Genomic DNA, 26,875 nt, shown 5'->3' on the forward strand with positions numbered 1-26,875 from the left:
CCACATAACAGCATTACCCTCACTGACCTCAGTAGGTCTAACAGTATCTGTGGAGAGAAAAAAAAGAGTTAACGTTTCGAGTCCGTATCACTCTTCTTCAGAGTTTTTCCAGCATTTTCTGGTTTTGTTTCAGATTTCCAGCATCTGCAGTATTTTGCTTTTACCCTCATTGACCTTTTCTGTTGCCTCTCCAAAAAGTCATATAAACACAATTTCCCCTTTGGAAATCCATGCTGGCTCTTCCTTATAAACCCATAGTTTCCATGTGACGACTAATCCTATCTTCAATAAGCTTCCCCACCGCTGAAGTTAAACAGACTGGTCTGTAATTGCTGGACTTATCCTGACAACCTTTTTTGAACAAGGGCGTAATGTTTGCAATTCTCCAGTCCCCTGGCACCACCCCTGAGTCTAGGGAAGACTGAAAGATTATGGCCAGTGTTTCTGCAATTTCTACTCTCACTTCCTTCAATATCCTTGGATGTATCTCATCCGGTCCTGGTGCCTTGTCAACTTTAACTATCGACAGTCTATTCAACACTTCCTGCTTTTCAATTTTGAATCCTTCTAGTGACAGAGTTTCCTCGCCTGTCACCATAGCCTGGGTAGCATCTACCCCCTTGGTAAAGATGGATGCAAAGTATTCATTTAATACCTCAGCCCTGGCCCCTTCATCCATGTGAAAATTCCCTTTTAGCTCCCTAGTCGGCCCTACTCCTCCTTTTACCACCCTTTTACTATTTATATGTCTATAGAAGACTTTGGGATTCCCCTTTATGTTGGCTGCCAGTCTTTTCTCATAATCCCTCTTTGCTTCTCGAATGTGCTTTTTCACCTCCCCTCTGTACCTTCTGTATTCCTCTTGGTTCTCAATTGCATTTTCTACCTGACACTTGTCATAAACACACTTTTTCTTCTTTATCTTAATTTCTATCTCTTTTTTCATCCAGGGAGCTCTGGATTTGTTTGCCCTACCTTTCCCTTTCGATGGGATATACCTTAACTGTGCCCGAACCAATTCTTTTTTGAAGGTAGCCCATTGTTCAGCTAGTTTTTCCTGCCAATCTTTTGTCCCAGTCTATCTGACCCAGCTCCGTTCTTACCCCATCAAAGTCAGATTTCACCCAGTTAATTATTTTTACTCTGGATCGCCTATTGTCCTTTTCTATCATCATCCTAAAACGCACAATACAATGACCACTGTCTTTTAAATGTTCCCCCACTCACTGGTTACGATGAGAAGGAAAAGAGAGGCTTTTAGCAGGTACAAGGGAAGCAAATCAGCAGAGGCATTAGTGGAGTACAGACAGTGCAGGGTGGAGCTTAAGAAAGCAATTAGGAGAGCAAAGAGGGGATGTGAGAAAGCTCTGGCTGGTAAAAGTAGGGATAATCCCAAGATATTCCTTAAGAATATCAAAGGGAAGAGGATAACCAGGGAAAGAGTAGGGCCCATTAGGGACCAAGGGGGCAATCTATGGGTGGAGCCAGAGGACATCGCTAGAGTGTTGAATGAATACTTCACGTCCGTCTTCACCCAAGAGAATGAGGATGAAGGTATCGAACTCGGGGAGAGAGACTGCGAGGTTCTTAAGCAAATTGATATAGGGAGTGACAAGGTATTGGAGGTGTTGGCAGGCTTAAAAGTGGACAAATCTCCCGTCCAGATGATTTGTGTCCCAGGTTGCTGAGGGAGGCAAGGGAGGAGATCACAGGGGCTCTGACCCAAATTTTTAATTCCTCTCTGGCCACGGGGGAGGTGCCAGAGGACTGGAGAACAGCTAATGTGGTTCCGCTATTTAAGAAGGGTTGTAGAGAGAAGCCAGGGAACTACAGGCCAGTGAGTCTCACGTCAGCGGTAGGGAAACTATTGGAGAAATTTCTGAAGGAGAGAATCTATCTCCACTTGGAGAGGCAAGGTTTGATCAGGGATAGTCAGCATGGCTTTGTCAGAGGGAGGTCATGCCTAACAAATTGGATTGAATTTTTTGAGGAGGTGACCAGGTGTGTAGATGAGGGTAGTGCAGTTGTTGTAGTTTATATGGATTTCAGCAAAGCCTTTGACAAGGTCCCACATGGGAGACTTATAAAGAAGGCAAATGCACATGGGATACAGGGTAATTTGATAAGATGGATTCAAAATTGGCTTAGTTGTAAGAGACAGAGGGTGATGACAGAAGGCTGCTTTAGTGACTGGAAGCCAGTGTCCAGTGGCGTACCACAGGGATCTGTGCTCAGTCCCCTATTATTTGTCATTTATATAAATGACATAGATGACGATGTGGGGGGTAGGATTAGTAACTTTGCGTATGACACAAAGATTGGCTGGGTGGTTAACAGTGAGGTTGAGTGTCTTGGGCTACAGGAAGATATAGATGGGATGGTCGAATGGGCAGATAAGTGGCAGATGGAATTTAACCCTGAAAAGTGTGAGGTGATACACTTTGGAAGGAGTAATTTGACAAGGAAGTATTCAATGAATACAATGAACACAAGGAAGTTCTGAGGAACAAAGGGACCTTGGTGTGTGTGTCCATAGATCTCTGAAGGCGGAGGGGTATGTTAGTGGGGTGGTGAAAAAGGCATATGGGACACTTGCCTTTATCAATCAAGGTATAGATTACAAAAGTAGGGAGGTCATTTTGGAGTTGTATAGAACCTTGGTGAGGCCACAGCTGGTGTACTGTGTGCAGTTCTGGTTGCCACATTATAGGAAGGATGTGATTGCACTGGAGGGGGTGCAGAGGAGATTCACCAGGATGTTGCCTGGGATGAAACATTTAAGTTATGAAGAGAGGTTGGATAGACTTGGGTTGTTTTCATTGGAGCAGAGAAGACTGAGGGGCGACCTGATCGAGGTGTACAAGATTATGAAGGGCATGGACAGGGTGGATAGGGAGCAGCTGTTCCCCTTCGTTGAAGGGTCAGTCACAAAGGGACATAAGTTCAAGATGAGGGGCAGGAGGTTTAGAGAGGACGTGAGGAAAAACGTTTTTACCCAGAGGGTGGTGACAGTCTGGAATGCGCTGCCTGGGAGGGTGGTGGAGGCGGGTTACCTCACATCCTTTAAAAAGTACCTGGATGAGCACTTGGCACGTCATAACATTCAAGGCTATGGGCCAAGTGCTGGTAAATGGGATTAGGTAGGTAGGTCAGGTGTTTCTCACGTGTTGGTGCAGACTCGATGGGCCGAAGGGCCTCTTCTGCACTGTGATTCCTTTCCTATCCCTTCTGAACACCTTATACCCGGGAATATTTAACACCCAGTCCTGCCCTTCTTTGAGCCAGGTCTCTGTTATCGCCACATCATCATAGCCCTAACAGCCCTTTGGCTGATTTGATCGTAACCTCCTGCATACCCCTGATAACCTTTCAGCCCCTCATTAATCAAGAATCTCTCTAGCTCTGCCTTAAAAATATTCAAAGACTCTGCTTCCACCGTCTTTTGAGGAAAAGAGTTCCAAAGACTCCTGACCCTCGGAGAGAAAATGTTACTCATCTTTGTCTTAAATGAGCAACCACTTATTTTTAAACAGAGACTCCTAGTTCTAGATTCTCCCACAAATGAAACATCCTCTCCACATCCACCCTGTCAAGATCCCTCAGGATCTTTTAGGTTTCGATTAAGTTGCCTCTTACTCTTCTAAACCCCAGTGGATACAAGCCTAACCTGTCCAACCTTTCCTCATAAGGAAACCCGCCCATTTCTGGTATTAGCAGTGGTGTCCATGACTTACCACACTTTACAGGATGTGCATTCCACATGTCTTACCTTTACTTCCCTTATGTTAACTTTATTTTACTTTGGTTTACTTATATTACTTTACACTACTGTCCCTGACTTCCCCTTATTCCTAATGTTTCTTATTCAAATCCAAGTCGCTAGCTTTTTAAAAATTATGCATTTTTCTAATTTACAGCTATTTAAAGACACTCCCTAACAGCAGTTTCTTACCCACCAATGAACTTGCTGTTCAATTTTTTTTTTCTTCAAGCTACCTCCGGAGGTGAGGTTTACACCCAGGTCCGTTTCTGCTCAGCTGCTTCTGTTCCTGATTTAGAATAATTCCGATGTAGACTGTACCTCTTTCCCCCATGCCCTGAATTCTCACGTGAGCCTAATTAGCTACTCCCTCAGTCTCTGCCTCACTCTGGCATATTTACCTGTCTAACTGCTGTGCTGAATGGAGGGGTGTGTTATTGTTAGTGACCGTGGGGTCTTCGAGTACGTGGCCAGGGCAGGTTGATGTGACATACAATGGTGGAATTTTATGGCCCTGTCACAGCAGGGGCGGGGCTGTAAAATGCAGCAAGTGTTTAAAAGTCTATTGACTTCAGCGGGACTGTAAAATCCCCCGGCATAAAATTCCACCCCAAGTTGTCTTGAGACTTAGCATAAGGCCAGAGTGTTCTGAGGTGAGGGGATTGGCGATGACCATTGTGAAACAAGCGAATGACTGATCATCTTAGCAAGGCAGTCATGTTTATGGAGAATCTTCCATAGGCCCTTCTCGATTTACTGTATCAAAAGCCTTGGTCAGGTCACTGAGCACCATATAGAGGCTCTTATTTTGTTCGCGGGACTTCTCTTGAATTTGACGTGCTGCAAAGATGATGCCCACTGTTCCCCATCCCTCAGACAAGCCACACAGTGATCCTGGGTACACAGTCAATGAGGTGAGTGACAATCCAATTAAGGATAACCCTTGTAAGAACTTTTCCTGCTGTTGAAAGAAATGATATTCCATGATGATTGCCACTAGCATACTTGCTTACTTTCCATGTGAGAGATGAGTTCTGGAGGCACCCTTGTAGGCTCAGTACCCTGGTTCCAGATTAGGCAGAAGAGATTTGTGAGTTTTCTAACCATGTGAGTTCCTCTGTACTTGAATATTTCAGTTGGGATGTCATCAGCTGCCAGTACCTTGTCCATAGAAAGCCGGTTTATGGCCTTTCTGACTTCTGCTTGAGAAGGATTGAGAGAAAACTCTTTCCAAGCGAGGTGCCGTGGAAGTGACTCACTGGTGTTATTGCACACTCTGGGTTGTTGGCTTAGGAAGTTCCTGAAATGCTGTGCCCAATGTGAGAGTCACACAACAGCAGCTTTCCAAAGTTCCTTTGACAGCACCTTGCAAACCCATGATCTCTACCACTGAGAAGAACAAGGATGGCAGTCGCATGGAAACTGTAACCTGCATGTCCCCCTCCAAGTCATACCCCACCCTAATGAGATACATTGCCAGTCCTTGTATAACTGGCCGACTTGCCTAACCTGATGCCTAGCCAGAGCCCCACCACTGGACTGCAACAAGAAGGCCCAACACTGAACCCTAGGCAATTCAGAAAGGGTAATTAAACCTGCCTCTCATCATTGCCGATGCCCCAAGAAGAAAGCTGAAAATATCACTTTAATTAGAAGCTGGTTTTGTCTGTCTCTGAGGTGATTTGATGGTTTCTCCGCAGATCCTCGGATGCCGGCTTGCTTAAAGATCGATCACCATGCAAAGGAAAAGTTGCCATATCTGGTAAGAACTGGTATAATTCCCCTGGATACATCCTGGTTAGGTGAATGTCCAGGGACAGGAAAACAGAGGGTTTGTATTGGAAAGAAGTGTGACCTAACCTGCACAATCATTGTTGGGAATCTGTTTCAAACCCTAATTGCTTAAACTGCTCGAATCCATGTTTCAGTCCCACTCTGAAAAAGATGCTCCACTAATATCCCACTGTTATCCCTGTTACCCTCCAGCTGCAGATCCAGACACCTTCAGAATGAGTTGAGAGTTTCAGGCAGTGAGTTCCAGATCCTCACAACCCTCTGCGTGAAAAAACCTTTCCTCATCTCCCTCTAATCTTTCTACCAATCAATTGAAATCTATGCCCCCTGGTCACTGAACTCTCTGCTAAAGTAAATGGGCCCTTCCTGTTCACTCTATCCAGGCCCCTCACAATTCTGTACATCTCAATAAAATGTACCCTCAGCCTCCCCTGTTCCAAGGAGAACAATCCCAGCCTATCCAATCTTTCCTGATAGCTGCTATTTTCCAGTCCTGGCAACATCCTCGTCAATCTCCTCAATTCCCTTTCAAAAATAATTACATCCTTTCTGTAATGAAGTGACCAGAACTGCACACAGTACTCAAGTTGTGTCCTAACTAACGTTTTATATAATTCCTGCATAACCTCGTCCCATCAACAATAGGTATACCGTTTTGGATACTGTTGGTGGGGACGACCTACCAGGGACAAGTTGTAGTGGTTGCGTCTGTGGCACCGAGGCTGGACCCTCAGCTTAGAAAGGAGAGAGGGAAAAGAGGAGAGCAGTAGTGAAAGGGGATTCGATAGTTAGGGAGACAGATAGGAGGTTCTGTGGGAGAGATCGAGAATCCCGGATGGTCTGTTGCCTCCCTGGTGCCAGGGTCCACGATATCTCGGATCGGGTTCTCAGTATTCTCAGGAGGGAGGGTGAACAGCCAGACGTGGATAGGAAGGAGGAGGAGGTCCTGCAAAGAGAGTTTAGGGAGTTAGGTGCAAAGTTGAAGGACAGGATCTCCAGGGTTGCGATCTCAGGAGTGCTACCCGTGCCATGTGCTAGTGAGGCTAGAAATAGGAGGATAATGCAGCTAAATACGTGGCTAAGGAGATGGTGCAGGAGGGAGGACTTCATGTTTCTGGACAATTGGGCTCTGTTCCAGGGAAGGTGGGACCTGTTCCAACGGGACGGTTTGCACCTGAACTGGAGGGGGACTAACATCCTTGCGGGTAGGTTTGCTAGTGCTGCTCCTGGGCGTTTAAACTAGATTTGCAGGGGGAAGGGAACCAGAGTGTTAGAGCAGATAGTGAGGTGGAGGAGGATAAAGGTCAAGTGAGGAATGCATGTATAGACAGAAATCAAAGGTTTGTACGTGATAGAAATGTTCTCAGGTGCATCTATTTCAATGCAAGGAGTATTGTCGGAAAGGCAGATGAGCTTAGGGCGTGGGTTGGCACGTGGGATTACGACATTATTGCTATTAGTGAGACTTGGTTGCAAGAGGGGCAGGACTGGCAGCTCAATGTTCCGGGGTTCCGTTGTTTCAGACGTGATAGAGGGGGAGGGATGAAAGGGGGAGGAGTGGCATTACTAGTCAGGGAAAATATCACAGCTGTGCATAAGCAGGACAGCCCGGAGGGCTCGTCTACAGAGGCCATATGGGTGGAGCTGAGGAATGGGAAAGGTGTGACCACACTAATGGGGTTGTATTATAGACCGCCCAATAGTCAGAGAGAATTGGAGGAGCAAATCTGTAGAGAGATAGCAGACCGATGTAAGGAACAATATATAAATCAATATATAGAGGTACCAACGAGAGAGGATGCAATACTTGATCTCCTATTAGGGAACCAGACATGTCAGGTGACAGAAGTATGTGTAGGCGAACATTTTGGGTCCAGTGACCACAATGTCATTAGTTTTAAGATAATTATGGATAAGGATAGGTCTGGTCCTCGAGTTGAGATACTAAATTGGAGTAAGGCAATTTTGTGGAAATGAGAAAGGATCTAGGAAGAGTGGATTGGCATAAGTTGTTTTCTGGCAAGGATGTGTTCAGTAAGTGGAAGGCATTCAAAGGCGAAATTTTGAGAGTGCAGAGTTTGCATGTTCCTGTAAGGATTAAAGGCAAAGTCAACAGGCATAGGGAACCTTGGTTTTCAAGGGATACTGGCGATCTGGTTAAGAAGAAGAGAGAGGTGTATAGCAGGTATAGGCAACAAGAAGCAAATGAGGTACTTGTAGAGTATAGAAATTGTAAGAAAATACTAAAAAAGGAAATCAGGAAGGCAAAAAGAAGACATGAGGTTGCTTTGGCAGATAATGTGAAGGTAAACCCGAAGGGCTTCTACAAGTATATTAAGAGTAAAAGGATAGTAAGGGACACAATTGGTCCCCTTGAAGATCAGAGTGGCCGTCTATGTGTGGAGCCTCACGAGATGGGGGAGATCTTAAACAGTTTTTTTGCATCAGTATTTACTCAGGAAACTGGCATAGTGTATAAGGAAGGAAGGGAAACAAGCAGTAGTTTCATGGAACATATAGAGATTAAAGAGGAGGAGGTGCTTGCTGCCTTACAGCGAATAAAGGTAGATAAATCCCCTGGGCCTGACATGATATTCCCTCGGACCTTGAGGGAGACTAGTGTAGAAATTGCAGGGGCCCTGGCAGAAATATTTAAAATGTCCTTAGCCACGGGTGAGGTGCCGGAGGATTGGAGGGTAGCTCATGTTGTTCCGTTGTTTAAAAAAGGCTCCAAAAGTAAACCAGGTAATTACAGGCCAGTGAGCCTGACATCAGTAGTAGGTAAATTATTGGAAGGTGTTCTGAGAGATCGGATATATAATTATTTGGACAGCCAAGGGCTGATTAAGGATAGTCAGCATGGCTTTGTGCGTGGTAGGTCGTGTTTAACGAACCTTGTAGAGTTTTTCAAGGAGGTTACCAAGAAAGTAGATGAAGGAAAGGCTGTGGATGTTGTCTACATGGACTTTAGTAAGTCCTTTGACAAGGTCCCACATGGGAGGTTAGTTCAAAAGGTTCAGACACTTGGTATCCATGGAGAGGTTGTAAACTGGATTTGAAATTGGCTGTGTGGGAGAAGACAGAGAGTGGTAGTGGATGATTGCTTCTCAGACTGGGGGTCTGTGACTAGTGGTGTGCCTCGGGGATCTGTACTGGGACCATTGTTGTTTGTTGTCTATATCAATGATTTGGATGATAATGTGGTGAATTGGATCAGCAAGTTTGCTGATGACACTAAGATTGGAGGCGTTGTAGACAGCGAGGAAGGCTTTCAAAGCTTGCAGAGAGATCTGGAATAACTGGAAAAATGGGCCAGAAAATGACAGATGGAATTTAATGCGGAAAAGTATGAGGTGTTACATTTTGGAAGGTCAAACCAAAGTAGGACATCCACAGTAAATGGTAGGGCACTGAGGAGTGCGGAGGAACAAAGGGATCTGGGAGATCAGATACATAATTCCCTGAAAGTGGCGTCACAGGTAGATAAGGTTGTAAAGAAAGCTTTTGGCATACTGGCCTTCATAAATCAAAGTATTGAGTATAGGAGTTGGGATGTCATGATGAGATTGTATAAGACATTGGTGATGCCAACTTTGGAGTATTGTGTGCAGTTCTGGTCGCCTAACTACAGGAAGGATATCAGTAAGATTGAGAGAGTGCAGAGAAGATTTACTAGGATGTTGCCGGGTCTTAAGGAGTTGAGTTACAGGGAAAGATTAAACAGGTTAGGACTTTATTCCTTGGAGCGTAGAAGAATGAGGGGAGATTTGATAGAAGTTTACAAAATTGTGAGGGGTATAGACAGAGTAAATGCGAGTAGGCTCTTTCCACTTAGATTAGGAGAAATAAACACGAGAGGACATGGCTTTAGGGTGAAAGGGGAAAGGTTTAGGGGGAACTTCTTCACTCAGAGAGTGGTGAGAGTGTGGAACGAGCTACCATCTGACGTGGTAAATGCGGGCTCACTCTTAAGTTTTTTAAGAATAAATTAGATAGATACATGGATGGGATAGGTCTGGAGGGTTATGGACTAGGTGCAGGTCAATGGGACTAGCGGAATAATATTTCGGGACAGACTGGAGGGGCCGAATGGCCTGTTTCCTGTGCTGTAGTGTTCTATGGTTCTATGGTTCTAACCTCCCTGCTCTTATATACTATCCCTTGGCTAATAAATGAAAGAATTCCATTTGCCTTCATTGACCTATTCTCCTACCTTCAGGGATCTGTGGACATTCACTCCAAGGTCTCTCACTCCCTCTACACCTCTCAGTATTCTCCCATTTATTGTGTAATCCTTTGCCTTGTTTGACCTCCCTAAATGTATCACCTCACACCTCTCTGGGTTGAACTCCATTTGCCACTTCTCTGTCCACCTGACCAGTCCATTGATATCTTCCTGCAGTCTACAGCAATCCTTCTCTCTATCTACCGCACGGCCAATTATTGTGTCATCTGTAAACTTCTTGATCATTCCCCCTACATTTACATCCAAATCATTAATATAAACACAAACAGTGGGGACCTAATTCTTAGCCCTGCGGAACCCCACTGGAAACAGCCTTCCAGGCACAAAAACACCCGTCAACAATTACCCTGTGTTTCCTGTCACCGAGCCAATTTTGTATTCAGCTTGTTACATTCCCCTGGATCCCATGGGCTTTTATTTTTTTAACCAGTCTGCCATGTGGGACCCTGTCAAAAACCTTGGTAAAATCCACATTGGAGAGACCTAACGCAGACTGGGCGACCGCTTTGCAGAACACCTGCGGTCTGTCCGCAAGAAAGACCCAAACCTCCCTGTCACTTGCCATTTCAGCACTCCACCCTGCTCTCTTGCCCACACGTCTGTCCTTGGCTTGCTGCAATGTTCCAGTGAAGCTCAACGCAAACTGGAGGAACAGCACCTCGTCTTCCGACTAGGCACTTTATAGCCTTCCGGACTGAATATTGAATTCAACAACTTTAGATCTTGAACTCCCTCCTCCATCCCCACCCCCTTTCCGTTTCTTCCCCCTCACTTTTGTTTTTTCCAATAATTTATATAGATTTTTTCTTTTCCCACCTATTTCCATTATTTTTAAATCTATACCTTTTATGCCCTTTTAGTCTTATTTCACCCCACCCCCACTAGAGCTATCTGTACCTTGCGTGTCCTGCCATCCATTCTTAATTAGCACACTCTTTTAGATAATATCACCACCTTCAACACCGCTTTGTTCTTTTGTCTGTGACATCTTTTGGTTATCTGCTCCTATCACTGCTTGCTTGTCCCTACAACCACCCCACCCTCAACTTCTCTCTCCCCCCCCCCCCACTTCTCCCCCCACCCCCCCACCTTAAACCAGCTTATATTTTACCCCTCTCCTATTTTTACTTAGTTCTGTTGAAGGGTCATGAGGACTCGAAACGTCAACTTTGTTCTTCTCCGCCGATGCTGCCAGACCTGCTGAGTTTTTCCAGGTATTTCTGTTTTTGTTTTGGTAAAATCCATGTAGATCGACTCGACTTTCTCTTAACAAATCCATGCTGACTGCCCTTGATTAAGCTGTGCCTTTCTAAGTGACAGTTTATCCTGTCTCTCAGGATTGATTCTGATAATTTTCCCACTACCAAGGTCAGACTGACTGGCCTGTAATTATTCAGTCTGTCGTTCACTCCCTTTTTAAGCAAAGGTACAACATTATCAGACCTCCAATGCCCCAGCACTTCACCTCTATCCAGTGAGGATTGGAAAATGATGGTCTGACCCTCCGCAATTTCCTACCTGGCTTCTTTTAACAGCCTAGGATACATTTCATCCACCCGGGTGATTCATCCACTTTCTGGGATGCAAATCCCTTTAATTACTTCCTCTCTCCCTATGTTTATCACATCCAATACTTCACACTCCTCATCCTTAACTACAATGTCTGCTTTGTCCCCCTCTTTTTGTGAAGACAGACACAAAGTATTCGTTAAGAACCATACCCACATCATCCACCTCCACACACAGGTTATCTTTTTGGTCTTTTATGGCCCTACTCTTTCCTTAGTTATCCTCTTACTCTTAATGTATTGATAAAACATCTTTGAGTTCTCCTTGGTTTTTCTTGCCAATATTCCTTCATGCCCTCTCTTTGCTTTTCTAATTTCCTTTTTGATTTCACCCCTCTACTTTCTACACTCCTCTCAGCTTCCTGTAGTATTGAGTTCTCAGTGTCTAACGTGAGCTTTCCTTTTCTGTCTTATTTTACCCAGTAAACTCCTTGACATCCAGGAGGCTCTAGATTTGGCCGCCCCACCCTTTTTCTTTATGGGGACATTTTTACTCTGAACCCCTTGAATCTCTTGTTCGAATACCTCCCACAGCTCTGACACTGATTTACTTTCAAGTAGCTGTTTCCAGTTCACTTTTGCTAAATCACTCCTCAGTTTGGTAAAATTGGCCTTGCCCCAATTTAGTACTTTACCTCCTGTTTTATGTTTGTCCTTTCTCATAACTATGTTAAAACTAACTGAATTATGATCACTGTCACCAAAATGCTCCCCCACTGTCACTCCTTCCACCTGCCCAGCTTCATTTCCTAAAACTAAGCCCAGAACCGTGCCCTGTCTTGTTGGACTTGCTACATTCTGGCCAAATATGTTCTCCTGAATGCATCTCAAGAATTCTGTTCCTTCCACTCCTTTCACACTAAAACTATCCCAGTTAAAATCCCCTACTATTACTGCCCTACTCTTTTTGCATTTCAGTGATTTGCCAACATCTTTGCTCTTCGATCTCCCTCACGATTAGCTGTTCTCGGGCCCTCTGGGAGGTACCAGAGGACAGGAGAACAGCTAATGTGGTTCCACTATTTAAGAAGGGTTGTAGAGATAAGCCAGGGAACTACAGGCCAGTGAGTCTCACGTCAGTGGTAGGGAAACTGTTGGAAAAATTTCTGAAGGAGAGAATCTATCTCCACTTGGAGAGGCAAAGTTTGATAAGGGATAGTCAGCATAGCTTTGTCAGAGGGAGGTCATGCCTAACAGTTAATTGGATTGAATTTTTTGTAGAGGTGACCAGGTGTGTAGCTGAAGGTAGTGCAGTTGATGTAGTTTATATGGACTTCAGCAAAGCCTTAGACAAGGTCCCACATGGGAGACTTATAAAGAAGGCAAATGCACATGGGATACAGGGTAATTTGATAAGGTGGATTCAAAATTGGCTTAGATGCAGGAGACAGAGGGTGATGACAGAAGGATGCTTTAGTGACTGGAAGCCAGTGTCCAGTGGTGTACCACAGGGATCTGTGCTGGGTCCCCTATTATTTGTCGTTTATATATAGATGACTATTTGGAGGGTAGGATTAGTAAGTTTGCGGATGACACAAAAATGGGCTGTGTGATTAACAGTGAGGTTGAGTGTCTTGGGCTACAGGAAGATATAGATGGGATGGTCAAATGGGCAGATAAGTGGCAGATGGAATTTAACCCTGAACAGTGTGAGGTGATACACTTTGGAAGGAGTAATTTGACAAGGAAGCATTCAATGAATGGCATGACACTAGGAAGTTCTGAGGAACAAAGGGACCTTGGCGTGTGTGTCCATAGATCTCTGAAGGTGGAGGGGCACGTTAGTGGGGTGGTGAAAAAGGCATATGGGACACTTGCCTTTATCAATCGAAGCATAGATTACAAAAGTAGGGAGGTCATGTTGGAGTTGAATGGAACCTTGGTGAGGCCACAGCAGGAGTACTGTGTGCAGTTCTGGTCGCCACATTATAGGAAGGATGTGATTGCACTGGAGGGGGTACAGAGGAGATTCACCAGGATGTTGCCTGGGATGAAACATTTAAGTTATGAAGAGAGGTTGGATAGACTTGGGTTGTTTTTGTTGGAGCAGAGAAGACTGAGGGGTGACCTGATCGAGGTGTACAAGATTATGAGGGGCATGGACAGGGTGGATAGGGAGCAGCTGTTCCCCTTAGTTGAAGGGTCAGTCACAAGGGGGCATAAGTTCAAGGTGAGGGGCAGGAGGTTTAGGGGGGATGTGAGGAAAAACTTTTTTACCCAGAGGGTGGTGACGGTCTGGAATGCACTGCCTGGGAGGGTGGTGGAGGCGGGTTGCCTCACATCCTTTAAAAAGTACCTGGATGAGCACTTGGCACGTCATAACATTCAAGGCTATGGGCCAAGTGCTGGTAAATGGGATTAGGTAGGTAGGTCAGGCGTTTTTCATGTGTCGGTGCAGACTTATGGGCTGAAGGGCCTCTTCTGTACTGTGATTCTGTGAACTGTAATTGCTTCTGTAACCAAATTACCCACCCCCCTCCCTTTTTAATCCCCTCTTTATCTCGTCTGAATACCCAGAACCAGGAATGTTGAACGGCCATTCCTGTCCCACTCTAAGCCATGTTTCCATAAGTAGTATCCTTTTCTTTCCTGCTCCATTGTGGATTAAATGGCATCAGTTGTCCTTTGCCTGCCTTAGAGGGGATGTAACAAGCATTTACTGGATTAATTCCTGTGGTGAAGGATATGACTCATGAGGAGAGAGAGAGGAGAGTGGACCGCTAGGCCCTAGGAGGCTGGCTGTGAGGTAGTGTGAGGAGTGATTAAAATTGTGGGGAGCTATGTCAGATTGAAAGCCCCCATGCAGCGCCTCCTGCTGGGTCATTGTCCCAGCAGCAGGACTAGGATAGGAGTGGAGACGAGCAGCCAATGACTAGAATTGGGGGGCATTTTAGGGTGCTGTCAATTTTCTATGTAGGAGGCTGCCAGTTAAATAGAGTTTGCCTCCCTGTGGCATCCTAGGTTGGGGTGAGGCTTGGTGACAGAAAGCTGGGGTCACAGGCAGGGAAAAAAACAGCTTCCACCAAGGCCCTGACATTCTCCACAACACGACGTCTGGTGATTTAAATTGTTTTTTCCGTCTGGCTCAGTTTCTGAGGAATACTGCACACGTCAGTGATGCCCAGCACTCCTGATCGTACTGTTGAGGCTTCAGACCTGCTAACCCTCTGATAAAGATTACAGGCTGGTCAATTTAACATTGGCCATGGGCAAAGTTTTACAAACAATAATCAGGGAAAACAGTCGACAGGCACTTGGAGAGGTTTGAGTTCATTAAAGAGGGCCAGTCCAGATTTGTAAAAGGCAGACCTCCCACCAGACTAATTCAGTATGAACATGGTTAATCTTCTATCTCAATCCCACCTCCCTGCTTTACATCCATATACCTTCATTCACTTAGATTCGTGTACAAAATTGAATCTGCTCAATAACTGGATAATCTCCGCCACAGAGTATAGATGATCAAAGGTTCACAATCCTCTGAATGAAAAAAATCTCCTTATCTCAGTCCTAAGTGGCTGACGCCTGATCCTGAGAGTGGACCCACCTTGTTCTAGACTCTTCCTGTGGAAAGAACGTGGCAGCATCTACCCTATAGAACCCGCTCAGCATCTACCCTATAGAACCCGCTCAGCATCTACCCTATAGAGCCCGCTCAGCATCTACCCTATAGAGCCCGCTCAGCATCTACCCTATAGAGCCCGCTCAGCATCTACCCTATAGAGCCCGCTCAGCATCTACCCTATAGAGCCCGCTCAGCATCTACCCTATAGAACCCGCTCAGCATCTACCCTATGGAGCCCGCTCAGCATCTACCCTATAGAACCCACTCAGCATCTACCCTATAGAGCCCGCTCAGCATCTACCCTATAGAGCCCGCTCAGCATCTACCCTATAGAGCCCGCTCAGCATCTACCCTATAGAGCCCGCTCAGCATCTACCCTATGGAGCCCACTCAGCATCTACCCTATAGAGCCCGCTCAGCATCTACCCTATAGAACCCGCTCAGCATCTACCCTATGGAGCCCGCTCAGCATCTACCCTATAGAACCCACTCAGCATCTACCCTATAGAGCCCGCTCAGCATCTACCCTATAGAGCCCGCTCAGCATCTACCCTATAGAGCCCGCTCAGCATCTACCCTATAGAGCCCGCTCAGCATCTACCCTATGGAGCCCACTCAGCATCTACCCTATAGAGCCCGCTCAGCATCTACCCTATAGAGCCCGCTCAGCATCTACCCTATAGAGCCCGCTCAGCATCTACCCTATGGAGCCCACTCAGCATCTACCCTATAGAGCCCGCTCAGCACCTACCCTATAGAACCCACTCAGCATCTACCCTATGAAGCCCGCTCAGCATCTACCCTATAGAACCCACTCAGCATCTACCCTATAGAACCCGCTCAGCATCTACCCTATGGAGCCCGCTCAGGATCTTTCACGTTTCAATGAGATCACCTCTCATTCTGATAAACTCCGCACAGTTTATTCCCATTCTACACAATCTCTCCTCGTTGGACAACCCACTTATTTCAGAAATCAGCCTATTAAACCATTGTTGCAGCTCCCCTCAATGCAAGTATATCTTTCCTTAAATTGCTTGCTGTATCAGCCTGTTAACCACCTAGCTACAGTTGTACTGTGCTTTGGTGGGACCACATCTCGAATACTGTGTGCAGTTTTGGTCTCCGTATTTAAGGAAGGATGTACTTGCATTTGAGGTGGTACAGCGAAGGTTCACTAGATTGGTCCCTGGGATGAAGGGATTGACCTGTGATGAAAGGCTGAGTAACCTGGGCTCATATTCTATGGAGTTTAGAAGAATGAGAGGTGATCTCATTGAAACCTACAAGATTCTGAAGGGGTTTGACAGGGTGGATGCTGAGAGATTGTTTCCGCTGGTCGGGAGAATCTAAAACATGGGGGCACTGTCTCAGGATAAGGGGTCAATCATTTAAAACTAAGATGAGGATAAACTTCTTCACTCGAAGGGTTGGGAAACTGGAATTCTCTACCCCAGAGGGTTGTGGATGTTCATCGTTGAATACATTTAAGGCTGGGAGAGTCTCTCAGGGAATGAGGGGATATGGGGAGCGGGCGGGAAAGTGCAGTTGAAATGCAGTGATTATGTTGAATGGTGGAGAGGTTTGATGGGCCGTGTGGTCTTCTCTTCTTTCTTACATTCGTATATACTTATGTTTTTGTTTCTTGTACACCCAAATCCGTCTGAACATCAATATGAGAGGGTTTTTAATAGTCGCTAACTAGTTTAAGAATATTCTGCTTTTCTATCCTTATGTCCAAAGTAAATACCTCACATTTCCCCACATTATACACCATTTACACCTTGCTGCCCACTGACTGCTTATTTCTCTTTGCAGCCCCTTTGTGTGTTTCCCACAACTTACATTTCCACCTGGCTTAGTATTGTCAACAAACTTAGAGACATTACTCTCAGCCTCCTCATTTAATCTGATATAGATAGTATCAAGGCCCCAGCACTGGTCAGAAACTTGATGATGATGATCTGTTCTCCTTGATAGATCTTCGAATTCCCCTGATGTGGAAGGATACTGACTACTTCAAAAACAAAGGAGGTGAGAGATATTCTTTTTTCTGAGTGGACGTTAATTGAGATATCTATTTGTTGGAGGCTTGGGTTTGGAAAGGTACAGGATGGAGTTTGTTGGACAGGAATGGAAAGTGGTGAAAGAGGGTGAAAATGAGCGGGGAATGTGGGAACATGGGGCAATGGGTGTGAGTCATTCTGTGCATTGAAAATGATTATTTCTAGGTCTGATTCTCTCTGTGTCCCCTCAGATTTCCATCGCTATGCTGTGTTTGCATTGATAAAGATTGGCTGTGACATCTATGACACCGACATGGTGATGGTGGATCGGACCATGACAGATATTTGTTTTGAAAATTCCTTTGTGTTGTAAGTAGAAAACTCTGCTTCCCAGGCCAAACAATCAAATGACTCGAGATATGTCTGTACTTCAGGACTTTTGTTTTTATACATTGTTCAGATCTTGGTGACCCGGCACAAGAATCACAAAGTTAGTAGGAAGGGAAATGGAATTTGTTGTTTACTGTAAGGAGAATGGAATATAAAAGTCGGAATGTTTTGCTACGGTTATACAGGGCGTTAGTGAGACCCTATAGAGTACTGTGTACAGTTTTGGTCTCCTTATTTAAGAAAGGATATAATTGTATTGGATGAAGTTATTTTTATATTTATTCTTTCATGGGATGTGGGTGTCACTGGCAAGACCAGCATTTGTTGCCCATCCCTAATTGCCCTTGAACTGAGTGGCTCGCTAGGCCATTTCAGAGGGCAGTTAAGAGTCACCCACATTTGCTGTGGGTCTGGAGTCACATGGAGGCCAGACCAGGTAAGGACGGCTGATTTCCTTCCCTAAAGGACATTAGTGAACCAGATGGGTTTTTACAACAATCAACAATGGTTTCATGGTCACCATCACTGAGACTAGCTTTATATTCCAGATTTATTAATTCAATTTAAGTTCCACCAGCTGCCATGGTGGGATTTGAAACCATGTCATAGAATCACAGATTTTGTTTTGGTGCAGAAGGAGGCCATTTGGCTCATCATGTATGCACTGGTTACCTGAATGAGCATTATGACTTTGTGCCATTCTCCTGTCTTTTCCCCGTGCCCTTGCCCACCACCTCCTCAAGTTCACAGAAGGTTCACTGGACTGATTCTTGGGATGGGGGTTATCTTATGAGGAAAGGTTGGACAGGCTGGGCCTGTATCTATTGGAGTTTAGAAGATTGAAGGGTGATCTTATTGAAACATATAAGATCCTGAGGGGACTTGACAGAGTGGATGCTGAGAGGATGTTTCTCCCTGTGGGAGAGATTAGAACCTGGGGGGGACAAATTAAGAATAAGAGGTCTCCAATTTAAGATGGAGTGCCCTTAACGTTGTCTTTTTATCACTATTCTGTATTTTGATCCTGTTCGATGCTTGTACACAGCATTCGCACCAAGGTCAGTCATTTGAAGGCACATATAGAAGTAAATGGGTATGACTTAATTGCTGTTACAGAGACATTCTGGCTACATTATGATTAAGATTGGGAACTAAATATTCAAAGATATTTGGTGTTTAGAAGGAAGGATAAACATATAAAATTCTAACAGGGCTAGACAGACTGGATGCAGGGAGGATGTTTCCTCTGGTTGGGGAGTCTAGAACCAGGGGTCACAGTCTCAGGATACGGGGCAGGCCATTTAGGTCTGAGATGAGGAAAAATTTCTTCACTCAGAGGGTGGTCAACCCGTGGAATTCTCTACCACAGAAGGCTGTGGAGGCCGGGTCACTGAGTATATTCAAGAGAGAAACTGATAATGTTGTGGTAACTTTGACAAATGGACCACAGGAGGTTCACGTGCAGGTTACGCGATTGTTTATTCGAGCAATTGCAAGGAGAGAACCACCTCAAAGCAGCTTGAGGTAGCACTCTACCAAATTACAAATATACAGCTTATTTATACATCGCTGATCACGTACAAGAACATTGTTCAGATTCCAATCTTGTCAGCATATAGGTTTACATTAAACAGATATCTCTGTTTCCAGGTACATACATCCCTCTTCACCCAGGCAGAGCCTTCTCCCCCTATCTAAGCTGGGACCATCTGTCCTTTCCTTATCTGTTGAAGAGCGCACTTAATCTATCTTGTTTTCATCCTCCATCTCCAGTCTGTCTCCCAGGGTCTTTCTGGTGATTGCAAGCCCTAAGGGTGTTCAAGGTTCATCTGGTAACCCTTAAATGTTAATGTACTTGATGGCACTGGCTGCCTGAAGATTCTAAGTAATTCCCTTTCAATAAATTCTTACTGTATTCCCCCACACAAATTTCTGGATATAGGGGCTTCAAGGGGTATGGAGAGAAAGTGGGAATATGGTGTTGAGACAGAGGATCAGCCATGATCATATTGAATGGTGGAGCAGGTTTGAAGGGCCGAATGGCCTACTCCTCCTCCTCGGTTCTATGTTTCTAAAAAAACTTCAAAAAGCTCATTAAACATGATTTCCCATTCGCAAATCCATGCTGACTATGCTCAATTAGATTATGATTATCCAAATATCCATTTATCACATCCTTATCATAGATTCTAGCATTTTCCCTATTATTGATGTAAAGCTACAGGTTGACAGGATTAATTAATGATCTCAGAGTAAAGCACCGGTAGGTAGCAGTGACCACAACATGATTGAATTTTACATCCGGTTTGAAAGGGAGAAGAGTGGGTCTAAGACTAGTATTTTAAACTTAGATAAGGGCAACAATGTGGGGATGAAAGCTGAGCTAGCTGAAGTGAACTGAGAAACTAGGCTAGAGGATAGATCAATAGAGAAATAGTGGCAGACATTTAAGGGGATATTTCAGAGTATTCAGAATAAGTACATTCCTACCATAAGGAAAAATTCTAAGGGGAGGACCCACCATCCGTGGTTAACTAGAGATGTTAAGGAAAGCATCAAACTTCAGGGAAAAGCATACAACTCCGCATGATTGGACAGGATATAAAGAATGGCAGAGAATGACAACACCTCTGCTCACAGACAGATGATGGGAAAAGTAAAGAGTTCAGTTTGTCTCTCTCCCCTGTCCGTAACAGAAATTGGGGTATCAAGTCCAAGATAGAATCCATTACAAATGAGCCAAAATTTGACCAAAGTCCAAATTTAAGAAACAATCTAAATCTGATACTAAAAGGAACAAATTGGAAGCCAAGAAAGAAAGTTCAGCAGCTGAAATGATCTTTAAAGCAATTAAACTAATACCTGGGACCAGAATGAAAGCTGGCTTGATTTTTAGTTGTTTTTAAAACCGTGGAGGGTACTTAGTGAAACAGATTGACAGGAGTCTGTTGTTGATTTTTTAACCTGGAAGATTTCAACACAGACCCAAAGGAAAAAATGATTCAAAATCATGCTATCCCTTTTACCTCAGTAATACCCACAAAGACCCAACACTCCAGGGAAGAGACACCACTATTCCCACACCAAGGCAAGAGCTGGCTCGTTATAAAGAGGTTTCTTTTCCAGTCGACTTATGAGCATTCACTAGAGGTTCTTCCACAAGTGGTATCTCCCCTGGTATATCCAGAAAACTCACTCTAAACTCACTATTGTTTTGACTTTAGAGCAACACACTGAGTTCCTTAAACTCACTTCCTCAGCTGTCTGGCATCATTTCCAGCTTGAGAGAGTCTTAGACTTGTGCTCTCTTCACTCTGTGGTATACACATACCAAGGATGACAGATTTCCTTCCCTAAAGGGCACTGGTGAACCAGATGGGTTTTCACAACAATTGACAGTGGTTTCCTGGTCATCATAAGACATTGAAGTCCCCACGCAGAGTACATTCTGCGCCCTTGCCACCCTCAGTGCTTCCTCCAAGTGGTGTTCAACATGGAGAAGCACTGATTCATCAGCTGAGGGAGGGCGGTACATGGTAATCAACAGGAGGTTTCCTTGCTCATGTTTGACCTGATGCCATGAGACTTCATGGGGTCTGGAGTCGATGTTGAGGATTCCCAGGGCAACTCCCTCCTGACTGTATACCACTGTGCCGCCCCCTCTGCTGGGCCTGTCCTGCTGGTGGGACAGGACATACCCAGGGATGGTGATGGTGGTGTCTGGGACATTATCTGTAAGGTATGATTCTATGAGGATGACTATTTCAGGCTGTTGCTTGACTAGTCTGTGAGATAGCTCTCCCAATTTTGGCACCAGCCCCCAGGAGTTAGTAAGGAGGACTTTGCAGGGTCGACAGGGCTGAGTTTGCCGTTGTCATTTCCAGTGCCTAGGTCGATGCCGGGTGGTCCGTCCAGTTTCATTCCTTTTTTGTGACTTTGTAGCGGTTTGTTATAGCTGAGTGGCTTGCTAGGCCATTTCAGAGGGTATTTAAAAGTCAACTTAGATTGCTGTGGGTCTGGGTGGGGACTTCAATGTCTATCACCATAGAGATAAAGAATAGAGAAATACCAGAATAGAGAAATGGCAGAGAGGCTAAATGGTTACTTTGTGTCTGTTTTCACTGAGGAAGATACAGGAAATCTCCCAGATTTAGAGATCCAAGGGACCAGGGAGAATGAGGAGTTGAAGGAAATTAGTATAAGCCAGAAGGTTGTGTTGGAGGAATTAATGGGACTGAAAGTTGATAAGTCCCTGGGACCTGATATTCTACATCCCAGAGTGTTGAAAGAGGTTGCTATAGAGACAGTGGATGCATTGGTGATCATTTTCCAAAATCCTATAGATTCTGGAATGGTTCCTGCAGATTGGAAAGTAGCAAATGTCATCCACTATTTAAGAAGGGAGGGGGAGAGAAAACAGGGAACTATAGACTTGTTAGTCTTACATCAGTAGTGGGGAAAATGCTAGAATCTATTATATAGGGTGTGATAAATGGATATTTGGATAATCATGATCTGATTGGGCACAGTCAGTATGGATTTGCGAATGGGAAATCATGTTTGATGAACTTGTTGGTGTTTTTTTTGAGGATGTTACTAACAGAATTGATAAAGGACAGTCGATGGACGTAGTGTACTTGGATTTTCCGAACGTTTTTGATAAAGTCCCCCACAGGAGGTTGATTAGCAAAATAAAAGCACATGGGATAGGAGGCAATGTACTGGTGTGGGGTAAGGATTGGCTAACAGGCAGAAAACAGAGAGTAGGGATAAACGGGTCATTCTCGCATTGACAGGTTGTGACTAGTGGAGTATCGCAAGGATCAGTACTTGGGCCCCAGCTGTTCACAATATATCAATGATTTGGATGTGGGGATCAAATGCAATATTTCCAAGTTTGTGGATGATACAAAGCCAGGTGGGAATGTGTGTTGTGAGGAAGGTATAAAGCGGCTACAGGAGGGTTTGGACAGACTTAGTGAGTGGGCAAGAACATGGCAGATGGAATATAATGTGGAAAAATGTGAGGTAGAAGGAACAGATGTGCAGAGTATTTCCTCAATGGTAAGAGATTAGAAAGTGTAGATGTACAAAAGGATCTGGGTGTCCTTGTCAATAAGTCACTGGAAGCTAACATGCAGGTGCAGCAGGGAATTCGGAAGCTAATGGAATGTTAGCCTATATCACAAGAGGATTTGAGTACAGGAGTGGTGAAGTCTTGCTTCAATTGTATAGACGCTTGGTTAGACCGCACCTGGAGTAGTATGTGCAGTTTTGGTCCCCTTACCTCAGAAAGGATTTTATTACCATAGAGGGAGTGCAACAAAAGTTCACCAGACTTGTTTCGGGGATGGCGGGAGTGTCTTATGAAGAGAGATTGGGGAAACTGGGCCTGTGTTCTCCAGAGTTTCAGAGAATGAGAGGTGACCTTATTGAAACCTACAAAATACTTAAAGGAATAGACAGGGTAGATGCAGGCAAGATATATTCCCTGGTTGGGGAGTCTAGAACCAGGGGACACAATTTCAAAATAAGGGAGGAGCCACTTAGGCCCGAGATGAGGAGAAATGTCTTTACTCAGAGGGTGGTGAATCTTTGGAATTCTCTACCCCAGAGGGCCATGGATGCTCAGTCACTGAGTATGCTAAAGGTAGAGATTGATGGATTTCTGATTAACAATAATGTAAAGGGTTATGGGGATAGCGCGGGTAAAAAGTATTGAATTGTTCGATCAGCCATGATCATTTTGAAAGGCTGAGCAGGCTTAATGGGCTGAAGGTCCTTCTCCTGTTCCTATTCTGACCGAGCTGGCCAAGTCCTAAAGGACATAAAGGACTGGGTCTGTGGCAGGTGGTGAGGGAACCAACAAGAGGGAAAAAACATCCTTGACCTCATCCTCACCAACTTGCCTGCTGCAGATTCATCTGTCCATGACAGTATCGGTAGGAGTGACCACCACACAGTCCTTGTGGAGACGAAGTCCCAGCTTCACATTGAGGATACCCTCCATCGTGTTGTGTGGCACTACCACCGTGCTAAATGGGATAGATTTTGAACAGGTCTTGCAACTCAAGACTGGGCATCCACGAGGCGCTGTGGTCCATCAGCAGCAGCAGAATTGTACTCGAACACAATTTGTAACCTCATGGCCTGGCAAATCCCCCACTCTACCATTACCATCAAGTCAGGGGATCAACCCTGGTTCAATGAAGAGTGCAGGAGGGCATGCCAGGAGCAGCACCAGACATACCTAAAAATGAGGTGTCAACCTGGTGAAGCTTAAAGACTCTTAGATATTTACAGTATAGAAGGAGGCCATTTGGCCCATCGTGTCCGCGCCAGTCAACAAAGATCTGACTACACTAATCCCATTTTCCAGCGCTTGGCCCATAGCCCTGGAGGCTATGGCAACGCAAGTGAATCTCTAAATACTTCTTAAATGTTACGAGGTTTTCTGACTTAACCACCCTTTCAGGCAGTGAGATCCAGACTCCCACCACCCTCTGGGTGAAAACATTTCTCCTCAACTCCCCTCTTATCTTTCTACCTCTTACCTTAAATCTATGCTCCCTGGTTATTGACCCCTCTGCTAATGGAAAAAGTGCCTTCCTATCCACCCTATCTGTGCCCCTCACAATCCTATACACCTCAATCATGTCCCCTCTCAGCCTTCGCTGCTCCAAGGAAAACAACCCCAGCCTATCCGATCTTTCCTCACAGCTCAGACCCTCCAGCCCAGGCAGCATCCTGGTAAATCTCCTATACTGCACCCTCTCCAGTGCAATCACATCCTTCCTATAATGTGGTGACCAGAACTGCACACAGTACTCCAGCTGTGGCCTCACCAGTGTTTTACATAGTTCCAGCATAACCTCCCTGCTCTTGTATTCTATGCCTCGGCTAATAAAGGCAAGTATCCCATATGCCTTCTTAACCACTTTATCTACCTGCTTTATTACCTTCAGGGATCTGTGGATATGCACACCAAGATCCCTCTGATCTTCAGTACTTTCCAGGTCCTACCCTTCATAGTGTAATCCCTTGCCTTGTTAGCCCTCCCAAGTGCATTACCTCACACCATTCCAGGTTGAATTCCATTTGCCACCGCTCTGCCCACCTGACCAGTCCAAGAACCTCTTTCCTAGTTCTACCTATGTCATTGGTACCTACATAGACCATGACAACTGGATCCTCCTCCTCCCACTGCAACTTCCTTTCCAGCCCTGAGCAGATGTCCTGAACCCTGGCACTGGACAGGCAACAAAGCCATCTGAACTCTCGCTCTTTGCTGTAGAGAACAATCTGCCCCCTACTACCACTGCATTCCTTTTTGCTCCTCCCACTTTGATGGCTTCCTACATCACAGTCCCATGGTCAGTTTGCTCATCCACCCTGCAGCCCCCACTCATCCAAGCAAACTGAGAGAACCCCAAACCTGTTGGACCATTGCAGAGGCTCACACTCCTGTACTCCTGCCATCTGGGTCCCCTTACCTGCCTTACTCGCAAGCACACCCTCCTGTCCCTGGCCACTGAACAAATCAGAAGACCCTGTCCTAAGGGGGGTGACTGTCTCTTGGTATAAAGCACCCAGGTAACTTTCTCCCTGATGTGTCGCAGTGTCTGCAGCTCAGCCTCCAGCTCAGTGACTCTGAGCTGAAGTTCCTCGAGCTGCAAACATTTACTGCCGACGTGTTTGCTCTGGATCACAATGTTATCCAGGAGCTCCCACATGCTGCAGCCTTCACACATCACCTTTGTGCCATCTTCAATGTGTTTTAAATAATTACATTATTCACTTACTTATTTTTCTTTTTTAATATATTTTATTAACTTTACTATCAGTTTGTATACTATTTTTCTCATTGGAACCGACAAAGATCAAAGATGCTTGTGAAAGCTGAGCCTTGTGGGGGTCCAGTGGCAGCATCTTTGGTGCTGTTAAAGTAGGAACTCAGCAACTCTCAGAGTTGAGTTCAAAGTTCAATAAATACTGATTCACGCAATGGTGGCGGGTCTAGATCACCATGATATAGTGCTGCAGTGCAAATATCTATGGCTTCCTTAACTGGAACATTGGTGAATGGCTATAAATTGAGAGAGGGGAATGTGCAATGAGACCTGGGTGTCCTTGTACACCAGTCGCTGAAGGTAAGCATGCAGGTGCAGCAGGCGGTAAAGAAGGTAAATGGTATGTTGGCCTTCATAGCCAGAGGATTTGAGTACAGGAGCAGGGATGTCTTGCTGCAATTATACAGGGCCGTGGTGAGACCACACCTGGAATACTGTGTGCAGTTTTGGTCTCCTTATCTGAGGAAGGATGTTCTTGCTATAGAGGGAGTGCAGTGAAGGTTTACCAGACTGATTCCTGGGATGGCGGGACTGACATATGAGGAGAAATTGGGTCGATTAGGATTATATTCGCTGGAGCTCAGAAGAATGAGGGGGATCTCATAGAAACCTATAAAATTCTAACAGGACTAGACAGGATAGATGCAGGAAGGATGTTCCCGATGGTGGGGGAGTCCAGAATCAGGGGTCACAGTCTGAGGATATGGGGTAGACCATTTAGGACTGAGATGAAGAGAAATTTCTTCTCCCAGAGAGCGGTGAGCTTGTGGAATTCGCTACCACTGAAAATAGTTGAGGCCAAAACATTGTAGTTTTCAAGAAGGAGTTAGATATATCTCTTGGGGCGAAAGGGATCAAAGGATATGGGGAGAAAGTGGGAGCAGGCTATTGAGTTGGATGATCAGCCATGATCATAATGAATGGCAGAGAAGACTTGAAGGGCCAAATGGCCTACCCCTGCTCCTATTTTCTATGTTTCTATGAATAGGCTAGCAATGTCAAATGAGCACATGGACACAGCATTGCTACCGATATACAAGTCTTGCGTGGCCTTTGCAAGTGTGAAGGAATCAGTCACCGTCTATGTGGAAAACTTGCTCAGATCTGGTTGTCGCAGCTCACCTAACTATTTGGCCAATTCATGTTGGGCAGAACCAGTCGTAGATAAGATGGGGTGTAAAGGGCCATCACTTTTGTGTGTCTTCAGCAGTCGATATATTCTCGGACACAGTGAACCGTAAGGATGAATCCTGTCATATCTACAATGTCCAATTACAGAGTTTTGTCATTTGCTTTTGAGCAGGTCTGTCTGGTCATGTTTAGTGGCAGATCCAATGGATACGAATTTGAATCTGTTTAATTTTCTCTCTGTCCCCCTCCCTCTGTCAGTGTAGCTGTTGTTGTCTTTCTAATTCTGTTATTCTCTATTGTAGCTCCAGTGTTGAACCTGATTTTGAGATGAAGATGGAGATTTACAGCTGTTGTGTAGAAGAGGATTTCTCAATTACCAGTGCACCGAAAAAGCTTGCTAGCAAACTCAGCAGCTCCCTTGGACGCTCAACAGGGAAGAAGGTTCGAGCCAGCCTTGACAGCACTGGAGAGAGTGCAATGGCCAATGGTGGTCCCAGCCCTGTCTTGTTGCCAGCTGCAGCTGTGGTGTATGTTCTTCATAGAATCATAGAATGGTTACCGCACA

General features: G+C 45.1%; 1 protein-coding gene across 4 annotated transcripts in view; it reads left to right on the forward strand.

The window, feature by feature from the left end:
• The window catches only part of rtkna (rhotekin a), a 157,854-nt gene that overhangs the window by 48,792 nt on the left and 82,187 nt on the right, over positions 1–26,875 (forward strand). For all 4 annotated transcript variants that reach the window (XR_013574196.1, XM_078534856.1, XM_078534854.1 and 1 more), the window contains 4 exons: positions 5,461–5,522; positions 16,914–16,967; positions 17,191–17,308; positions 26,613–26,837. Coding sequence is in view for 3 of the 4 variants with exons in the window: in XM_078534856.1 (XP_078390982.1) it covers positions 5,461–5,522; positions 16,914–16,967; positions 17,191–17,308; positions 26,613–26,837 (459 nt within the window). In the remaining variant the exon portion in view is untranslated. The remainder of the gene's footprint in view (positions 1–5,460; positions 5,523–16,913; positions 16,968–17,190; positions 17,309–26,612; positions 26,838–26,875) is intronic.

Source organism: Cetorhinus maximus, unplaced genomic scaffold (assembly GCF_964194155.1).
Source record: "Cetorhinus maximus unplaced genomic scaffold, sCetMax3.hap1.1 HAP1_SCAFFOLD_125, whole genome shotgun sequence".
NCBI classification, from domain to species: domain Eukaryota; kingdom Metazoa; phylum Chordata; class Chondrichthyes; order Lamniformes; family Cetorhinidae; genus Cetorhinus; species Cetorhinus maximus.